General features: G+C 47.6%; 1 protein-coding gene across 3 annotated transcripts in view; it reads left to right on the top strand.

Annotated features, from left to right (window-relative positions):
• KANK4 (KN motif and ankyrin repeat domains 4) overlaps window positions 1-18,987 on the top strand; it is a 68,056-nt gene that overhangs the window by 38,334 nt on the left and 10,735 nt on the right. For all 3 annotated transcript variants that reach the window (XM_068540012.1, XM_068540011.1, XM_068540010.1), the window contains 5 exons: window positions 3,222-5,147; window positions 6,433-6,544; window positions 9,846-10,064; window positions 11,532-11,619; window positions 13,707-13,926. In XM_068540012.1, the coding sequence (XP_068396113.1) occupies window positions 3,222-5,147; window positions 6,433-6,544; window positions 9,846-10,064; window positions 11,532-11,619; window positions 13,707-13,926 (2,565 nt within the window). The remainder of the gene's footprint in view (window positions 1-3,221; window positions 5,148-6,432; window positions 6,545-9,845; window positions 10,065-11,531; window positions 11,620-13,706; window positions 13,927-18,987) is intronic.

Here is an 18,987-nt window from a genome sequence, read left to right as displayed (position 1 = left end):
TTCCTATAATCCAGGAGGCTGCTGAACTGGCCAGTAGGCCTAAGAGTATAGCCAAGTGCAGCTGGGAAACTAACAGAGAACAATTGCTGTCACTGAGACTACCAGTGTGCCTCTTTGGGAGAAAGCAGGTTTGTAAAAAATCATGTGGGTGAATGGGAACTAATTGGACTTTTTTGGGTGCTGGAGGAGTGTTTACTCCTTATCTGCCTGGAGTCCAGGTATCTGCACAGAAGCTCTGGAACCCAACTTGGACCAACCCTGTGGATCAGCACCAGTGCCTTGCTGTGTTCCCTGCTGAGGCTGTGACTTACTCACCCACAGGCCCCGCAACTTTACTTAGCACTGAGGCTGGTAGGGTCGATTGTGTCAGTGTTCAAGGGTTCAGCCTTTATGTGTCTACTTGGCTTCTTTAGTTCTTTGGAGATAACTGTACTTCCCTAAGCACAGTTCTTGTGCCCCAAGCATGTAGCACTGGCCAGAAGGATACATCAGACAGGCAAGTGGGAAGAGCTCAGCCCAAATATGTCATCACTCTTAGGGAAAAAGTAGCCCTATATGTGCCCCAGGTAATGCCATCACTTACACCTCTTCTTGAACCTGCCCCTTCCTTCCATTCCCTTAGTTTCTTTCACCTTGACCATGTCAGCAATCTCCCAACTGGTCTTCAGGCCTCTGGTTTGTTCTTCTTCTAATCCTCTGCAAGAATGCTCACTGTGAAATCACATTTGATCAAGTCACTCCCTTGTGTAAAACCCTTTGATGACTCCCACTGCCTAGAGAGTAAAGTCAAAGCTTCTTGGCCTGCATACAAGTGGCTCTCTGATCTGGCTCTTGCTGACCTTTCCAATTTTGTCTTTTTCTACTCTTCACCCTTCTCTTCCACACTTTAAGTTCCAACCATATCAACTGTGTTTATAGAACCCTGGATTACTATGGATTTTCACACCTTAATGCATTTGCCCATTCTCTGACATATATCTGATCTGTCCTGGCTATCTATTGCTGCATAACAAACCACCCCAAAACTTAGTGGCTTAAAACAATCATGCATTATTAACACAAGTTCAGCTGAGTGGTTCTCATTTGGAGTCCCTCCTGTCATTGAAATCAGATGATGGCTGAGGTTGGAGTCATCTGAAGTTCTTTTACTTATGCCTGGCACCTGGGCTAGGATGTCTGGAACAGCTCAGGCTGGCGAGGCATCTCTCACCATCTCTTCACATGACCTCTCTCTGGAGCTACTTGGGCTTCCTCACAGTATGGCAGTCTCAGGGAAGTTGGACTCCTTACATGGCATCTGGCTTCCCCCTGAGTGTGCATTCTAAGAGACCCAGGTGGAACTTAGAGGCTTCTTATGACCTAGTCTTGGCATTCTCTCAGTGTAATTTCTGCCATTTTCTTTTGGTCAAAGCAGTCACAGGCCAGCTGAGATTCAAAAGCATAGAGAAATGGACCCCACCTCTCAATATAAGATTCCCTTGCCTGTCTAGAGAAGGTAGGAATTGATAATGGCCATCTTGGAGATAAACAGCTACAATGTCTTTCACCCTCTTGTGTTCTCCTGGCAAATTGCTATTTATTCATTTAACACCCAGTTATATGTCACTCTTATGAAGTCATCCCTCTCCAACCAAGGCAGAATTAGCCTCTAAGTCCAAGAAAGTTTTTCTGGAGAAACTAGGAAAATAAGTCAAGAAGGAATGCTGGTCCTTGAGCATGTATCTGTTACCATCCTTGTCACACTGCATCGTACTTGTTGGTGTTTCTCCTACTTGACCATACTTTTTTTTTGAGGGCAGAGCTATACCTGATTCATATCTGTGTCCTTAAGATCTATCTTAGCAACCAACAGAGGTGCTCAATAAATAGTGGTTGAGGTAAGTGAATTCAATTACTGCTATTTTGTCATTTTGCCCCCAGGGCCTATTACTCTTGGAGTCAAGCAATCAGTCAGACACAAAGAATTTGAGGATCCCCTCCTATGTATCCAGCAAGACAGCTTCCATTAGGGGGTTTCAGTTCTCTGTAATTTGGACTTCCACAAAGATAATAACTACAATATTGAGTGTGTATTGAATGTTCATCATGTGCTAGGCATTGTTCTAAGCACTTCATATGTATTAATCAGTCCTCACAATCTCATCTTACCTGTTATTATTGCTATCTTATGGATGATGAGACACAGGGAGGCTAAGTAATTTCCTCAAGGTCACAGAGCTGAAATATAGACCAGGCTCCAGGGTCCGCATTCTTGGCCTCTGTGCTCTCCACTAATGTCCTCTCCTGAACTCAGCATTTTCAGAGCATGTTTAGCAGAATGTCAGAGATAATAAAGGGTGTCACATTAGGAACATCAAAACAACAAATATTATTTAACCTGAGGAAGACGCTAATTGGAGACAAATTCCTATGGATTCAAATAATCAAAGGACTGACTTGTTCTCAGACTCCTCTGCTGGAGTCAAGATCAGTGGTGCCTTGGTGTGATGGAGAACTTTCTCATCGTGATATTCTCCTGATACTTTGGGCTGCTCTGAAAAATCATGAGTCCCACACCTCTTGGAGGATGCTTGCCAATGTCCCTTTTGACATTGATTGTCCCATTTTCCTCCACCACCTTTTTTTCCAGTTTGTAAAAAAGGTGGTATTTCCTTACCTGGCATGAGTTTTTGAAAGTGAAACTTGTTTGTTAAGCACTGCGCAGTTTTCCAGTGGAAAAGAGCATAGGCTGTGCATGATTATGGGTGCCCGTTCTGAGCTTCATGTACCTAGAGGCTCAGCCATCAGAGGAAGCTTAAATAATGCAGGAGGCATGGCTCCTTGATATCTCTGGCTTTAGCAAGATTTACTAGGAACTATTTGAATAATGCAAGGTCCTTTTTTAATATTGAGACAATCGTGTATCTCATCCTTTGAAAACGTCCATATTCATAATTACCAATTAGTACCCTGATTTGGCAAATTCCTGGCCACAGTGGTAACTGAAATGCCATACTGCAAATTGGAAACTATTCCCTCTACCTATTTCCTTGGAGACATTGGCTAAGTCCACATTGATTTAATAACAGGATTTCTCAGCCCAGCCAAAAGACGGTGAGCATCTTAGCATAATTCAGAGGCTGGAACATTTAGGAGAACGCTTATGGGAGAGATATTAGGTCTCACCGCCTGTCTTTCTCATTAACGTTGCGCTTCTTTTTCACGTGTCTTATGTCTCCCAGCCAAAGACCAGTCCTCTCAGGGGGATGAAGAGAAAGACCCTCCAAAGAGCCACCCCTACTCCGTGGAGACCCCATATGGCTTCCATTTAGACCTGGACTTCCTCAAGTACGTGGATGACATCGAGAAGGGAAACACCATCAAAAGGATTCCTATCCACAGAAGGGCCAAGCAGGCCAAATTTAGCACTTTGCCCCGAAACTTCAGCCTTCCCGACAGCGGGGCTCGCCCCCATGCTGCTCTTTCCCACCCGAACTGGCCCCCAGTGGTGCCAAGTAAGGTGTCGCTCGGGACAGAGGCGCGAGCCCAGCCGCTGCCGCTCGGTGATCCCCCCCAAGCCGCCGGCGGGAGCGAGGCGAGCTACCACCGGAAGGCCCTACTGACGGAGACCGCCAGACAGCTGGAGGCTGCTGGCCCCAGGGAGGCTGAGGTCGCCTCCGGGAGTGGACGGCCCCAGCTTTTGAGAGCATCCAGCATGCCAGCCACGCTGCTGCAAAACAGGGCCTCAGAGGACCCGAGCCTAAACTCAGGGCCCCCTACCCCGCCCGCCCTCCCGCCACTTCAGGGCGAAGGCGGTGTCTGTGATGGTGCCTTTGGTCCTGCGGAAGGATTTGCAGGTTTTTCCAACTCCACCCAACGAACAGCAGCCCAACCAGAAGTCAGAGAGTCTGGAGACCTGGTGCCAGGAATACCGGAGCTGATCCGGAAGGGGCCTGAGTGTCCAGAGGGTGAAAAAGCAGCTCCAGATCACCTCCCTTTCTCAAGTCCTCCTTTCTCATCCCTTGTAGTTCTAGAGGATGCAGAAGACCAACAGGAAAGCAGACAAGCCGAGGTGGCGGTCACGACCCCCAGCTCCCCAACACCAAGCCCCCCACCTCTGCCATCACCCGTCCCTGGGAATGAGCTCCCCCTAGAAGAAATCGAGCTCAACATCAGCGAGATCCCACCGCCGCCACCTGTAGAAGTAGACGTGAGAAGCATCGGCATCCGGGTCACGGAGGAAAGCCTGGGCCTTACCTCCGTGGATCCTGGCAGCATCTCCAGCCTGAAGCAGCAGCTCTCGGGCCTTGAGGGCGAGTTGTCTGGAAGAACTGAGGAACTAGCCCAAGTCAGAGCTGCCCTCCAGCGGCAGGAGGAGGAAATCAAGGCTAGGGGGCAGAGGATTCGAGAGCTAGAGTGCACTGTAGCCCAACTGACAGAAAAGCTTAGCCACGAGAACACCAAAGAGGCTCAGGGCCAGACTGATGCCATGGTCAACACTGACCCTCTGCACGGACTCTTGACCACGGAGTCGTGTGACAAGAGCATTGGGGTCAACCTTATGGGCAGCACAAGATCTGAAAGCTGGGGGGCCTGGGGAAAGGGGAATGGCGTCCTGTGGAGGCAGGAAAGTCACAGATGGGGGGATCGGAGCCCAGCAGAATTTGTGTCACCATCCCAGCTGTCACTGCCACAGGGATCCAAGATGGTCCTCACCCCCTCTTTACACAGCTGCCTCTCCACTGAGCTCAGGATCGAAGAAGGACGCTCTGAGCAGGAGGGAGGGCATCAGGTGGGAGCCGAGGGTCCAGTCAGGGGAGCAAGAGGCTCTCCAAGGAGCAGCGAGAGAAAGGCTCCCCCAGCAGGGAGGAAGGAGGCCGGTTCAGAGCTCCCGGGGAAGGAGCGCCCAGGAAGGCCACCGAGCTCGCCCACCGCCGATGCCACTATTGGGCAGTATGTTAAGAAGATCCAGGAGCTCCTGCAGGAGCAGTGGAGCTGCCTGGAGCATGGGTACCCGGAGCTGGCCCGTGCCATCAAGCAGCCTGCCTCCAAGCTCAGCAGCATCCAGAGCCAGCTACAGAGCTCCCTCAACCTGCTGCTGTCCGCCTACTCGGCCCACGCTCCACCCCAGAAGGAGCCCCCGGGCCCCTCTTCCTCCCCGCCGACGGGTAAATACTGGTGCCTGAGACGGGGGACCATTGCTCCTTGACGAGTCAAAGGGGAAAAGGGTTTTAATTGCATGCATATGTTTTTTTAAAAGGTTTAAGCACATCCAGGAACCCAGTGGAATAAAAACTGATCTCTGTGACAGTGGAGGCTTGGAACCTCTGCTCTTGTCCTTGCTCTAACGTTGGGACTGACTGCAGGGCCACCACATACAGTCGTTCACGTAGCACAGGGCACAGAGATGCCAGAGGGTAAATGGGAGCTGAAACCCAGCCCACACTTGCCAAGCCTGCAGCACTGTGTCTGCCCAGAGAGGTGCCTCTTTCTCGTTTGCATTGTGCGAAGGCAGTGTCTAGGGTGAAGAAAAGCCCTGGCTGTGAGTGCTTTAAACCTCTGCCTTCCTTAATTGTTTCTTGGCCTCTTGCATTCCTGTGGTCCTGCCCAGTTCTTGCACATTAGAGGTTTTTTGTAGCCTTGTTTTGGAGGATTATTATATTGAGAGCTGAAATATTTTACTGAATTATTTTCTCTCTCTCTCTCTCTGTGTCTGTGTGAGAGAGAGAGAGAGAAACTGAGTCATACTCACATGTGGAAGTCGACCCTTTGGCTGAGCGGCTCTTCCTCCTATAACAGATCACACACTCTGGAGTTAAGTGGAACCATATTTTGCTTTGCTCAACGGGCAGCAGCGTGTTAGTCTGCTTCCTGCCGCAGATCACAAATTGGCTGTTTTCTCATTATTTCGGTGCTAGTGCTAGTCTTACTGATTGTGAACTGCCTCCTGTAACTTTGAGCCCAGCAAAAGAAGACTCGTGCTCTTGCTCATGTGTTTTCCGTGCCTACCCCACATCACAAGTGTCATCCGGCTTGTGAGTCAGGAAGGACCGCTGGGGTGCCCTCGAGCAGAAGTGGGTGCTGGACCAGGGGTCGGGAGGCCTAAGTTCTACTCCTGCTCTGCCATTCACTGAGCAAATCTGAGCCTCAGATTTCCCCAGACTAAGATAGGGACAACAATGGCACTCACACCACATGGTTCAAGAATGCTCCGATAACTCTACTCTGTAATCCACACGTAGAGGGTTTGTGAACCGGAACAATTTGGCTGGCATTGACCAGAAGGCTGGGGCACCTCAGAGACCCTCAATATATTTGATTGAAATTATCTAGTTCCCTTTCTGCCTCTTCACACACCTTCAGCCTGTGTGCCCTCAAAGCAAGAGTCCCAGTTCTGCTGCATTCTGGGGCATCCCCAAGGTCATGCTAACCTGTGATGTTGTGTCTGCCTAGAGATCTCCCCGTCGACCAGCCTTAAATCCATAATGAAAAAGAAAGACTATGGCTTCCGTGCAGGAGGTAATGGGACCAAAAAGAACCTTCAGTTTGTTGGGGTTAACGGTGGGTAAGCATCGCTCGTGAAGCCCAGACTGCCCTCCACACTACCTCTCCTGCTGTTGTCCTGAGCACTCTCTTTTCCTAGGGGAAGCATCTGGCTTTCATTCTTCTTCAAGGGAATTAATCTCAACGGCCCTTTAAAACTCCCTTTCGGGTTTGCATGTGTTTGGCTTCTTGCCAGCTGTGGTAGTCTGTTGGATCCTGTGCTTTTAATATGTCTTGGCTTTGGTGTTCCCTGGGGCCAGGATTCTGGTGCCTTCTGCTAGTCTGGGGACACATGAGCCCTTTAAGGAAGACTTTTAATCTGAACCGTAACACTGAACCTAGGACAAATTCTTAATTTGTAGAATTTCAAATTTCATCCTTTTAATTTTTTCTTTCCTTTAACTAACTTACGGCAAACCAGACCAACGTTTTTTAGGATGAAGAAAAATGATCAATGTCTATTGACTCAGAACATGAACCAGACCTTATATAGTGTAGAGAGTAAATCACTGGATTTAGAATATTTTCTAAATCAGTCATTCAACAAACATTTATTAAGTACCGATGATGTGTTTGGTGGTAGGGATAAAAAGGTCAAATAAATCATTGTCCCTGCCTTTAACTCACAGTTTGGACATGGGCAGAGATAAGACAGAAGTAAAGGGAGAATGCTGACAGGCTGAGATGAACTCTAGTAGAGGAAGAAATGGAGGATGGTGGGAAAGCCCAAAGCAGGGGCACCAGGCCCAGCCAGGCGTGGGCCCAGGAGGCTGCCCAGAACAGGTCGGAACCCCTGCTAATTTGGGTGAGACCAGAAGGAAGACACCCAATTCAGACAAGGGTGACGTCACTACTGTGGCAGGTTCTGTGAGCGTTGCTGTTCTCACTCCTGCTGACGCCAGACACTGGCCAGAGGAGAAACCATTTTTTTCTGAGCTTTCCCCAGTTTGTGTACAGAAAGCAGAATCAGACTAACCTCAAAGTCTAAAGCAGGTCCTCTCTCTCCCCTGCTTAAATACTTGTAAAAGTGCCAGCTTTGTGTTTTTTGTTTTAATATTTATTTATTTATTTATTGGCTGCGTCGGGTCTTAGTTGCGGCACGGGCTCTTCCTTGCGGTGTGCAGGCTCCGGAGCGCCTGGGCTGTGTAGTTGCGGCACACGGGCTCAGTTGCCCCGTGGCACGTGGATTCTTAGTTCCCCAATGAGGGATCGAACTGGCGTCCCCTGGATTGCAAGATGGATTCTTAACCACTGGACCACCAGGGAAGTCCCCAAAAGTGCCAGCTTTGTACCAAAACCTGGCGGTCCATCTCGTGACTACAGCCTGCCTCATCCCCCATCACTGGCTCCGGGCTTTCTTCCCTTAAACATGCTCAGTCAGGCTGATCTTGGGGCCTTTGCATTGGCTGTTTCCTCCACTTAACGTTCTCTCCCAGATATCCCTCAGTATCTGTCAGTCTGGTGCAGTGGTTCTCAACCGTGACTGCACCTTGGAAACCCTGGGGGAGGCTTAAAAATACTGATGCCTGGCTCCCCCTCCTGGAAAACTCCGGTTTAATTAGTCTCGGGTGCAGTAAAGGTATTGGGAACTTAAAACACCCTCAGGTGATTCTAACATGCAGCCAACATTAAAAACTTATGCTCTGGGGGCTTCCCTGGTGACGCAGTGGTTAAGAATCCACCTGCCAATGCAGGGGACAGGGGTTCGAGCCCTGGTCCGGGAAGATCCCACATGCCACGGAGCAACTAAGCCCGTGCGCCACAACTACTGAGACTGCGCTCTAGAGCCCGTGAGCCACAACTACTGAAGCCCGTGCGCCTAGAGCCGGTGCTCTGCAACAAGAGGAGACACTGCAATGAGGAGCCCGCGCACCGCAACGAAGAGTAGCTCCGGCTCACCGCAACTAGAGAAAGCCCACGCGCAGCAACGAAGACCCAACACAGCCAAAAATAAATAAATAAATAAAATTAAAACAAAAACAAAAACTTCTGCTCTAATTAAAGTAGCCCCTCCTCCCAGCACACTATCCCATGGCCCGTTGTTAGTTTACTCATTGCTCTTATCATTGTCTGAATATATTGCTTACGTGTTTATTTTCTGCCTTTCCCTACTTAGAGTTTAAGCTCAGTTAGGATAGGGACTTTGGTTAATAAACATTTAGAACAGTGCCTGGCACATAGTAGGTATTCAATAAATGTCTGTTGAATGAATGAATGAACTTCCAGGTGGAGCTTTTATGAAGCAATTCTAAGAGAAGAACCGTTTGGTAAACTTAGTATGCCCCGTTTTCTTAATCACAAAAGGAAAATGTTGTTCCAAGCACGGTAGAGGAAGAAATATCTGGGGTTTGAACAAGACAGAATGTGAGCATACCAGGGAGCAGTCTGGGTTTGCAAATCCAGTGAGCACAGGGGCTTTACGTAGGGACCACCATTCAGATAAAGGGCATGAGGGGGTTCAGGAGAAGCTGTGGCCCCTGGTCTCCCCTGGTCTCTGTGGCAGTGCCAGTAAGCCAAGAACCCAAAATCTTCATCTTAACTGGAGCAACCTCCATCGGAGGTCTCCTGTTGACCATCAGCAGAGGGATCAATACATCTTCCAGAACTTTCCTCTCTGGTCTCTGGTCTGCCACCGCAATAGAGTTGCATATAACTGAACATAAGGATCATTGCTGGGGAGGGAAGGCCAGTCAAGTGGCCCACGCCCTCACTTTTGCTGTTTTAAGCCGTGGTTGAAACAGCAACTGAGAAAGGCAGGTGCTAGGCTCAAGTATCCCAACCGTTCACGTGTCCCATGGAACCCTGCCAGGAGTGAACACAGATGGTTCCTCCCTTGTCAGCTGTAAGCTGGGATAGAACAGGGCGGCCAAAGGGAGGCTTCACAGTCACCCAGAGATGTGAAGATTTGTTAGGCAACTCAGAGAACTCAGGATGGGGGATGTTTGCCTAGATCTGGGTCCCTCTCAGGACAGGACGTTAGGGTTCCAGAATCAAATGCTTTCATGAGAGCCTTGGATACCTGGATCACCTGAATGCATCGACCAATTAGGCCATGGGCTGTTTGTGTGTTTGTTGCAAAGAGCTTAGTTAATTACCCTTTTCCCCAAATGGCCTCCAGCGTTAAAGGAACAGAGCTCTTAAAAGCATGTTCCTCTGACAGTAGGTTTCCTGGGAGTCCCCTTGCCCAGCACTGCAAGTGTAGAGAATGGAGGGCGAGGTTAGCAAGCACGGAAGTGTTATTTAAAGCCCACCGAGTTCCCATTAGTGTTGACACGAGCATCGGGCAGGAAGCACGGAACGAGTGACCTTGTCTCCTTTCCCAGCTATGAGACCACCTCGAGTGAGGAGACCAGCAGTGAGGACACCTCCCCAGAAGACTTGTCTGACAGCGAGGCCGAGAAGAAATGTGATGGCCCAGAACATAGGCGGGGCAAGGATGCCCACTTCAGCTACAAGGCGGGGCAGGGCATTCCCGAGGGCACCCGTGACACAGACCAGGAACGCGGGCCTGGGGAAGAGCTTCCCCATCCCAAGGCTGAGAGGTGAGTCAGATGGGGACAGATGGGGCACTTGATCCTCTGAGAAAGAGCAAGGGCATTTATTCACCCTTTCATCTGGTCGTTTGTTAATTCATTTATCCATCCATTCACCAATATTTATTGAGTTTCCAATCTATGCCAGGTACTGTGCATTGGTTAAACTAAACAGATCTAACTTCTGCCTTCATGGGATATACTGTCATAGACAGAGCTCTGCATATGAAGCTAACATGGCCTTAGCACTGAAAATGTGAAGGACTCTACAGGTATTCTCTTGATGTAATCCTTCTAACAATCTGTAAGGTAGAAATTATTATAAGCCCCACTTTACAGATGTGGAAACAGAGGCTTTGAGAAGTTAATGACACAGCTAGCAGAGATGGTGTTTCAACGCATGTCTTTTGTGATTCTCCCACATGTTTTTCTGCCTCTCCCTTTGGCCATACTGACATAACCCTGTTTCTGAAAGTGATGAGAGGTCACATGGCATGATGAAGAGAGTACTGACTTTGGGGTTGGACACACTTGGATTCAAATCCTACGTCTGCCACGGTGTTATTTAGCTGCAGTTGCCTCAGTTTCCTCGTCTGTAAAATGCGGATAGTAGCAACCTGATAGATTTGATCTGAGGACTGGATGAGAAAAAGTATGTAAGAAAGTATGCAAAATGCTTCCTGCAGTGCCTGCCACATAGTAGGCTCTTGATAAATGGGGGAAATGAGAATAATAAGTACCATTCATTATCGTTACCATCATCCCCAGCCTGGTTGCTGAAGGAGTGATGAGCAGTGAATGGCAGCTGATTGTCCAGCAGTGCCGCAGGGCTGCTCCAAAATAGCAGCGCTGTAAGGACGCGATGAGAGCGGAGCTTCTCGGTGACCAATGCCATTGACTCCCAACCTAGGCCTCTCAGTGCTGAGTCTGCCCTTATACTAGCACAGGAGGAGTGAGTATCATTGAGAGCGCCCCAGCTTAATTGATTTTCATTTTATTGACTCAATTAGCACTTACTGTATCCTTCATGGAAGAATAACCGGAAGAAATTTGCTGCTGTGCATTGAGTCCTTTGGATTTGTCAAGTCACTCAGGCAGAAAATGTTGGCTCCAAAGTCAGAAAGATAACTCTCCCTTTCCCAGCGTGTCAGGAATGGCACTTGGGCCCGTGGCCCCCAAAAGGCTTTGGTGGTCTGCTCCTGCCCCCTGAAAACAGCAGGATCTAAAGGGCAACGCGCTTAACTCACTCTTCAGAAGAGTTCAGAAGCCAAGCCTCCTCGTCAGGAGGCTGTATTCACCCAGTATTTCTGAGGAATGCCCCTGAACCTGGGAAGTTGCCCAGTTTGGGTGTTTGAGTTGCTGAGAGGTAAAAGATGAGAGTGAAAGTCAAGGTAGGGGACTTTTTTTTTTTATCAACATGGAGACTGATATATATATACACACACACATACATACATATATATTTTTTTTCTTTAGATATAAACCCTCAGAAGAATTCCTTAATGCATGCCGGGCATTGAGCCAACATCTGCCAGAAACTGGGACGACCACTGACCAGCTCTTGGTACTCTGATTTTTCATCATCATGTAAAGATTTCTATACTGTTTAAGTTTCACCTGGGTTGACTTGGGTCCTGTGCCTGAGGCAGCGGTGTGGGTGTGCACGGGCCCCTGTCCGCTGGCTGTTCTCTCATTTGCCCAAACTCTGCTGCCCAAGGTGATGGATTGTGCTGAGAAAGCGGAACCCATGCACGTGCACAGGAACCAGGCCTGCGGCTCAGAGGCATTTACCAAGTGTAATTAGGCGTCCCAACCCGAATGTGTCATAGAACTTTTGTGGCTTAGGCTCAAAATTGCCTCGCAGTTTGAGAGAACCGTGAGTAGAGTGGAAAAGAGCGGGTGGAATGGGAACCGTTGTTCTATTCCCAGGACCGCTAGATAGCGGTGAGATATTGGGTGAGTCAGTTCAACGCTCAGGGCCGTGATTTCCTCATTAATAAAAAGGAAGGTGGTGGACCGCATGTCTCCACTACCCTCAAGCCCTGGCTTTTCATTCTGTAGTCTTTACTGTTTTTCTTGAAGTGCACCTATGGGTCAAGAGACCAAAAGCAAGAAAATACATCTGTTTGCTCCTTAACACCATCATGGCCCATGGAGATTTAAACATGTAAGGATTAGTTTCTGCTTGAATCAAGAGGTACTGGCACAGACACATTTTCCCAAGTCGTGAGAGCAACTGATAAGACCGAATGTGTAACAGCTTGTAAGCATTTTAAAGCCCATTTTGTTCTCCTTTGCGGAAGAGCCTTAAGAGTAAAACCGATTGATTAGCCCATTTTCATGAGTATTTTATCTTCGCTGATTTGGCAAATAACTTGTTCCCAGATTGTTAAAGAACCAATATGTGAGGTGGATGTTGATTAAAACTCCTGCTACTTATTCTTAAATGAATTACAGAGCTAAGTTATTGCTTAGATCTTCATTTAAAATCTACCACTATGTTCCTTAATATTAGGATCTTTCTCCAGATTCTCCTGAAGATTCCACGGGTAAACGAGATATTCTGATATATAAGAAGTGTTTCAGCCACAAAAGGGTCCACTGTTTCCGCCTAGAAAATCGATCAGAGGACATACAAACCTGACATCACACCCACTTTAGGATCAAAGCACAGGACACCCCCTCTCCACCTTAGAGACAAAGCAGGTTGTGCAAGGACCTCACTCTGTAGAGCATGGGAGGTTAGGGACCCAGCCCTTTTTTCACCCCCATTTTATAGACAAGACAGGAAAGATTCAAAAAGGTTATAGGACTTCCAAGGTCGCACAGCTGAGCCAGGACTTATGCCCGGCCCCTAGGGTGTAGTGACTCCTAATTCAGCGCCCTTTCCAGAATGAATGTGAAATCATCTCTAATAGTCACAGCCTCATCGTTTCTCCTCCCCTTTAGAAAAATAATCTAGTCATGTTCCATTTTAAACACTTAGGTCATGTCACATGCAGAGTTGGTGTCATTTGCATTCATGGTTATAAAGGAGCTGAATACTGCAGATAGTGCGGTCCTGCCATGGGTTGTTAAACCATTTTCTCTGAAGGTCCTAGCAAAACTTAAATGCCAAAAATAATTCGAGCACATCTGTTTGGGTTTTACTTCAAGCATAAATTGGGCATGTTGTTTGTCTTAGCTTTCAGTGTGCATTTTTCCCATTAGTAAAATGTTGTGACTTTCCAGCTGTGCCTGTTAAAAACATGCACATGCCCTGGTGGAGTCTGGGCTAGGGTTACATAGGCTGGTGTTGTCGCATGAAAGAGGGGGTCATGGTTATCCTGTGCATATGGGGGATGTGATCGAAACGTACAGTAGACTCAAACTGTCCCCAAGTAATGTGCTGTGTCACTGGCTATTGTGTTGCTCTCCCAATCCTCCTGTCTACCTCATATGGGGGACCGATCCCACGGGTTCAAAGTGTGCTGCTGCATGGGGACCCCACAGCTCTGAGCCCTCTAGGAGTAAATCACGTGGAGATTTGGAGGGAGCTGAAGGGATAGAAGTGGAAGCATCCTAAGCTGACCTTTCCTAGTGGAAATTAACACCCCTGCTGGAGCACCCGGGTAGGTAACCTCCTGGAACTGGAATCTGTTGATCTTTCAGAAGCAGAGCTTAAATACCATCAGTCAAGAGTGGTTCCGGGTCTCCAGCCGGAAGTCATCCAGCCCTGCTGTGGTGGCCACCTACCTCCGCGGGGTCCAGCCTCACTCCCCACACTTGCTAAAGCTGCTTGTCAACCTGGCTGATGGCAATGGCAACACAGCTCTTCACTACAGCGTATCCCACTCCAGCTTCTCCATCGTGAGGCTGCTGCTGGAAACAGGTCAGAAATGGCTGCATCTCTGCAGCCTGGGTCCCTCTGTGACGGGCAGTTCTTGTTCCCACTTCTTTCCAGCGAGGAGATTCTTCACTGTTCTGAGTTCCTCCTGTGTTCTAGGAGCTGGGCTAGACCATTTTTTCCTTTCTTATGTCATTTATTCTTCACAACACTCTTGTGATGTAGGTATTATTGTTCTCATGTTACAGTTGAGGAAACTGAAGCTGAGAGAGTTATAAAACTTGCTCAGGTCACAATGCTGGTAAGTGGTAGAGTCACATTTCGTATTCAGTTTGTCCAGCTCCAGAGCTATACCACACTGACTCTAGGAAAGGTCACATTTTCCATCTTCATCAGTACTTTGTAACAAAAGTCATGGCTCCATTTGATCAGTTTGACTCAATTTGATTCATTCACCCTTCATCAGATATTTGTGAACTGTGTATGAGGTCCATACTGACTACCACCAGAGATGCAAAGGTGAGCTAGGTGTGAGCCTCTTCTTCCCAGGAGCTTACAGCCTGACAGTCAGGATGAAGCAGGATGATGGCTCACCAGAGAGAGGTGCAGAATGTGATTTCAGGGCTCCAAGGAAGTGAGATAATACCCTGTTTAGAGAGCAGGAAATGTGCACTGCAGCGGGTAGGTTCTGGCAGACAGAGAAAAGTCCCAGGCCATTGAAGAAGAAAATGTCAGGAAGAAAGAAGATTGTCCGCTGGGTCAAATACTGTACTGTAGTGTCCCCGAAGGATGATGCCTGGGGTTGGTTGGCAGATTCGGGAAGGGGTCACTGGTGACTTTGGAAACAGTTGTTTCAGGGGCCTGTTGGGAGGAAAACAGATTGCAGAAGTGAAAGGAGTGACGTTCATGGGCTAGGGAAGGCAGTGATGTAGCACAATAGCTGGAGGAAGCAGGAGAGGATGGGGAGAGTTATTTTTGAGTGAATGGGGATGGAGGAGACCTGAATATGTTTGTTGGCTGAGAAGAAGAATCCGAGAGAGAGAGAGACACAGAGAGAGAAAGGGGCAGACAGAGAGAGACAAAGAAAGAGAGAGAGAGAGATTAAAGATACAAAGGAGAGAAGATGCTTGATGGAGCAAGGTTTTTGAGGAGCTGGAAAAACCTGGAATCCACAGCAGAGGCAGACGAGGTCAGCATAGGCAAGCTGCTGGGATATTTACTCCTCTGAGATGGAAGCAAAAGGAAGGGAGGGTGGGTGAAGGTCCAGAGGGATTTGAGGAGGAGACAAGGGAAGTGAGCATTAGGTTCTTAATTGTTGGAAGTCTGGAGGAAGGGAAGACTCTTCCCTCTGGTGGAGAATCATTGCAAATGGCCTTGATCATCTTAGGAGCTGGAAAGAGTGGTTAATAGTCAAACAAAGAACTCTACGTCTGCTGAGACGACACCCCAGGGCTTATAGTGGAGTTTCTGCAGAGCGTGTGACAACATCAAGCAGCCTAGGAGTGACTGTGTGGACAGGAGGGGGATGGGACCGACTGAAGGTGTGTGGGTCCCAGTCGAATGTCATCTGTGAGCTTAGGAAGGCTGTATGAGGGATATCTAGGAGGGTACCTACAAGAGGTATAAAACCGCAAATGATCTACACGGATTAGGCCCTCTGCTAAGCACCTGGCACCTGAGATGTCATTTAATCGTCATAACGATCCTGTTATTAGGACGATTATTCCTGTTTTATAGGTGATGAAAGTGACACTCCAAAAAGTCAACATACGTGCTCTAGATCATGCAATGACTAAGTGTGTTGCTGGGATTTGAAGTCGATACCGTGGCAACCAGGAATTAGGCACGTGCTAGAATTGTACACCCTTACTTAGGAAGCTGGAGGGGGAGTTTAAACAGGCATCAGGAAGTCTGAATTTTGGATCCAACAGCTCCCCCCCAACTTGTATCTTGTCCTCCGCCCCCCGCTTAAATCCCTCCCACGGCTTCCCCTTGCTCTTGGCCTTCAGGAATCCCAGATGGCCTGGTCCTGCCTGCCTTTGCTCTCTCTGCCACCACCATGCACCCTCCTTCCCTCCATTCCAGCCACGTGTGGGCCTCAAACTCACCACGCTCATTCCCTCCTTAGGACTTTTGCATTTTCTTTCCATCTGGACCCTTTTCCCTGAAACTATTCTCATGACTGGCTTCTTCTCATCATTCAAGTCACAGCTCAAATGTCACCGCAGAAGGCTTCTTGGTGATACATCTAAAGCGGCTGCCCCATCTCTCTCTAGCAGTACACCCAGTTTCTTTCTTCACGTGATCTTTGCTTGTCACTTCTATCTGAGTCTAACAGAACTCAGTTAACCTGAGGGAGGCTCTTGTCTGTCTCCTTCCATTCAGTATCCCCAGCACCTAGACCAGTTCCTGGCTCATGGTGGGTGTCGAGTGAAAATATTTGTTAGATGAACGAGTGGATGGATGATTCCTGGGAGCTAGGTTAAATTCCAGTAAACTTTCGTTCTCCAAAAGTCCATTAAGCAGCCTTGAGGCTCTTTACCTGCGTGGAAAGGTGATGTACATAATGACAGCCTAAAGTTCTTTCTGCATCATCAGAGGAAGACGAAGTTACAATTCTAACATTCTTCAGGGATTCATGGATACCCTAAAAATGGTAGCTCAGTTGAGAAAGGCACATAATTAAAGGAGCATGCCTCTGGGTTGCATTTACTGTATTCAGTGTTAGGGCCTTTCATTATAGAATGTGAATAACAACACCACCTACTGTTTATTGAGTGCCTTCCCCAACCCAGACACAGTGCAATACTACCATATGCAGCCCTTGCGGGGATTGTGAAGCAGATATTTAATGCATTTTCCAAGTGAGACAACTGAGGCTCAGAGAGGTCAAGTTATGTGGTCAAGGTCACAGAGCCAGTAGGTAGCTAAGCCAGAATTCTAACCATGATCTGTCACCCTCCCAACCTGGGCTTTTTTCTACTACCCGAAGCTAGGTTCCAGGGACACTGTGAGACCTTAGGCACACCTATTATGTGCACAAAAACTCTAAAGACCCATAATGTAGCACCTGCATCTCTAAGGAGCTCACAGGCTTGCAGCCTGTTAGAAGTCCTCTGGTTGGGCCAGGCCAGGCTGGAGAACAGACAACCTTTGATTTGGTTGTTATAAATTTCTGCTGATGTTGTCCAAGATCCAGTCAATACTCATCAACCCTAAAGTGGTTTGGAAGCTTTTCCCTTTAACATGCTGAAATAGCACAACAGCTGCAAGCATAAAGAATGAAGGGGGCTGGGAAGACGGTCTGAAAGTGCCATTCCTTTCCCTCACTGTAGTAGGGGTGTTGAGGAGGGCAGATGTGTCCCACTCCAAACTGGGCTCCCTTCCCAGCCATTTGTGAAGCATCTGGAAAGCACATTACAAACTGTAAGGGGCTGCACAGAAGTGACTCATCATTATTGAGAATAAAGCCATGGGTGCACCTCCAACCCTTTAGTCCGTTGTGATCCGTCCTCTATTTCGCCAGGACGCCTCTGCAGAAGAGGAAGCTGGCCGAGTTGGAGGATGTTCAGTCGAGAGCCTTCTCCTCGCCTCTGGGGAGGTTGGTTTGCTCCCTGGAGCTGCTCAGAAACATCTGCTGTGAAAGCCAGGGGTCCTCAGCCCCTTTTCAGAGCCCCTGGGTAGGAGTTAGTTCTCACTCTACTGAGTTATAGGTCACGTTTCTGAAGAGAGTATAGAGAATCGTAACCTGAGGCTCATTTACGCATCTTAAAAGCAAACATAAAATAGTCACGGGGTAAAAATTTTAAAGTCATTAACGTGGCAACGCAGATATTCCTGTCTTTATCAGAACAGAGTTGTGAGGCGATGCATAGAGTTATTATTCGGCTTTCATAGCCCAGCTTGTCATGACAGTGGCCAGAGAGGCTTCGGGGAGGAAACTGCTGATACATGAGCCCAACTGTATCCATTGGCATCCTGGTCCAGTGTGACACATTTCTGAAAAATTGTTTGGGGTGGAGTGGAGGGAATGTCAAACAAATGTTGTTTTTTTTTTTCCCTTGCACAGAACTTATAAGTAACCCTGACATTTTGTCGTAAACCAGATTTGTTACAATGAAGCTCTAAGTCTTCAAGAGCAAGTAGCAAGGATGTAAAGACAAGAATACCATTCTGGACAATAATAGTAATAACAGCTAACACTTATTGAGTGTTTATTATGTGCTAGGAGCTGTTCTAAGTGCTTTTAATACATAAGCTCATTAACTTTCATAGTAACCTTATAGATCCTGTTATTATCCCCATTTTACAGAAGAAATGCTAAGAAAATCTCAGCCTTGCCTTACTGAGATAGCTTTATTATTGTCCCAAAGAGACATGTAGATTTTTTGCATGACCAACAGTACAGGGAAGATTTGGTTTTCCACACTGTACCGCCCTTATGAAGTGGGAGCCTTCAGACAACAGATAACAGGCTGAAGATCTCCTACATCTCCTTTGGTGGGAACAGATATGAATGCATATCCCCAGGGTTACAAAGCAGAAATTTCTTTTGAGTTCTCATTTAATACTTCATCTTAAAAATATGCCAGTTTTTCATTCTATTGTGAAATGTATATTCTTAATTGCTTTAATATAAAAATTTGTGGAGTGTTTTATTTTCCGCTCTGCTTTTCAAATGAAAATGGTTATTCCCGGAAGATTTCCCATGTTTATCCTGGGGTGTTTTTCATGTCCCCTGGTCCATTGCACAAGATATCACTAGCCTTTGGAAAAGACCTACAACCATAGCCAGCTGCTTAAGAGTTACACATAGACATAGAACCAGACCTGAAATACACACCTGTGGGTGACGTGAAGCCATGTGAGTGATGGGCTCTAGCGCCGGATAGATCTGAGTCCTGGTCTCACTTCTCCTTCACTTGGGCAGTTGATATAGCTTCACTGACTTTCAGAGTCCTCATCTGTAAAATAGGAATAATGTTTGTCCTACACTTTAGGAAATAAAGTCAAGGTCATTGGCCCCCTTGGCCACCTCTGACTCTCATGTGGACCTTTCTTGCTGGGTATCCTCAGAAAACTTGTAAAGAAAAGTGGCCACTGTTA

This window comes from Eschrichtius robustus, chromosome 3 (assembly GCF_028021215.1).
Source record: "Eschrichtius robustus isolate mEscRob2 chromosome 3, mEscRob2.pri, whole genome shotgun sequence".
NCBI classification, from domain to species: Eukaryota; Metazoa; Chordata; class Mammalia; order Artiodactyla; family Eschrichtiidae; genus Eschrichtius; species Eschrichtius robustus.
Note: the sequence above shows the minus strand (reverse complement) of the source record. Positions and strands in the feature narration are given on the sequence as shown.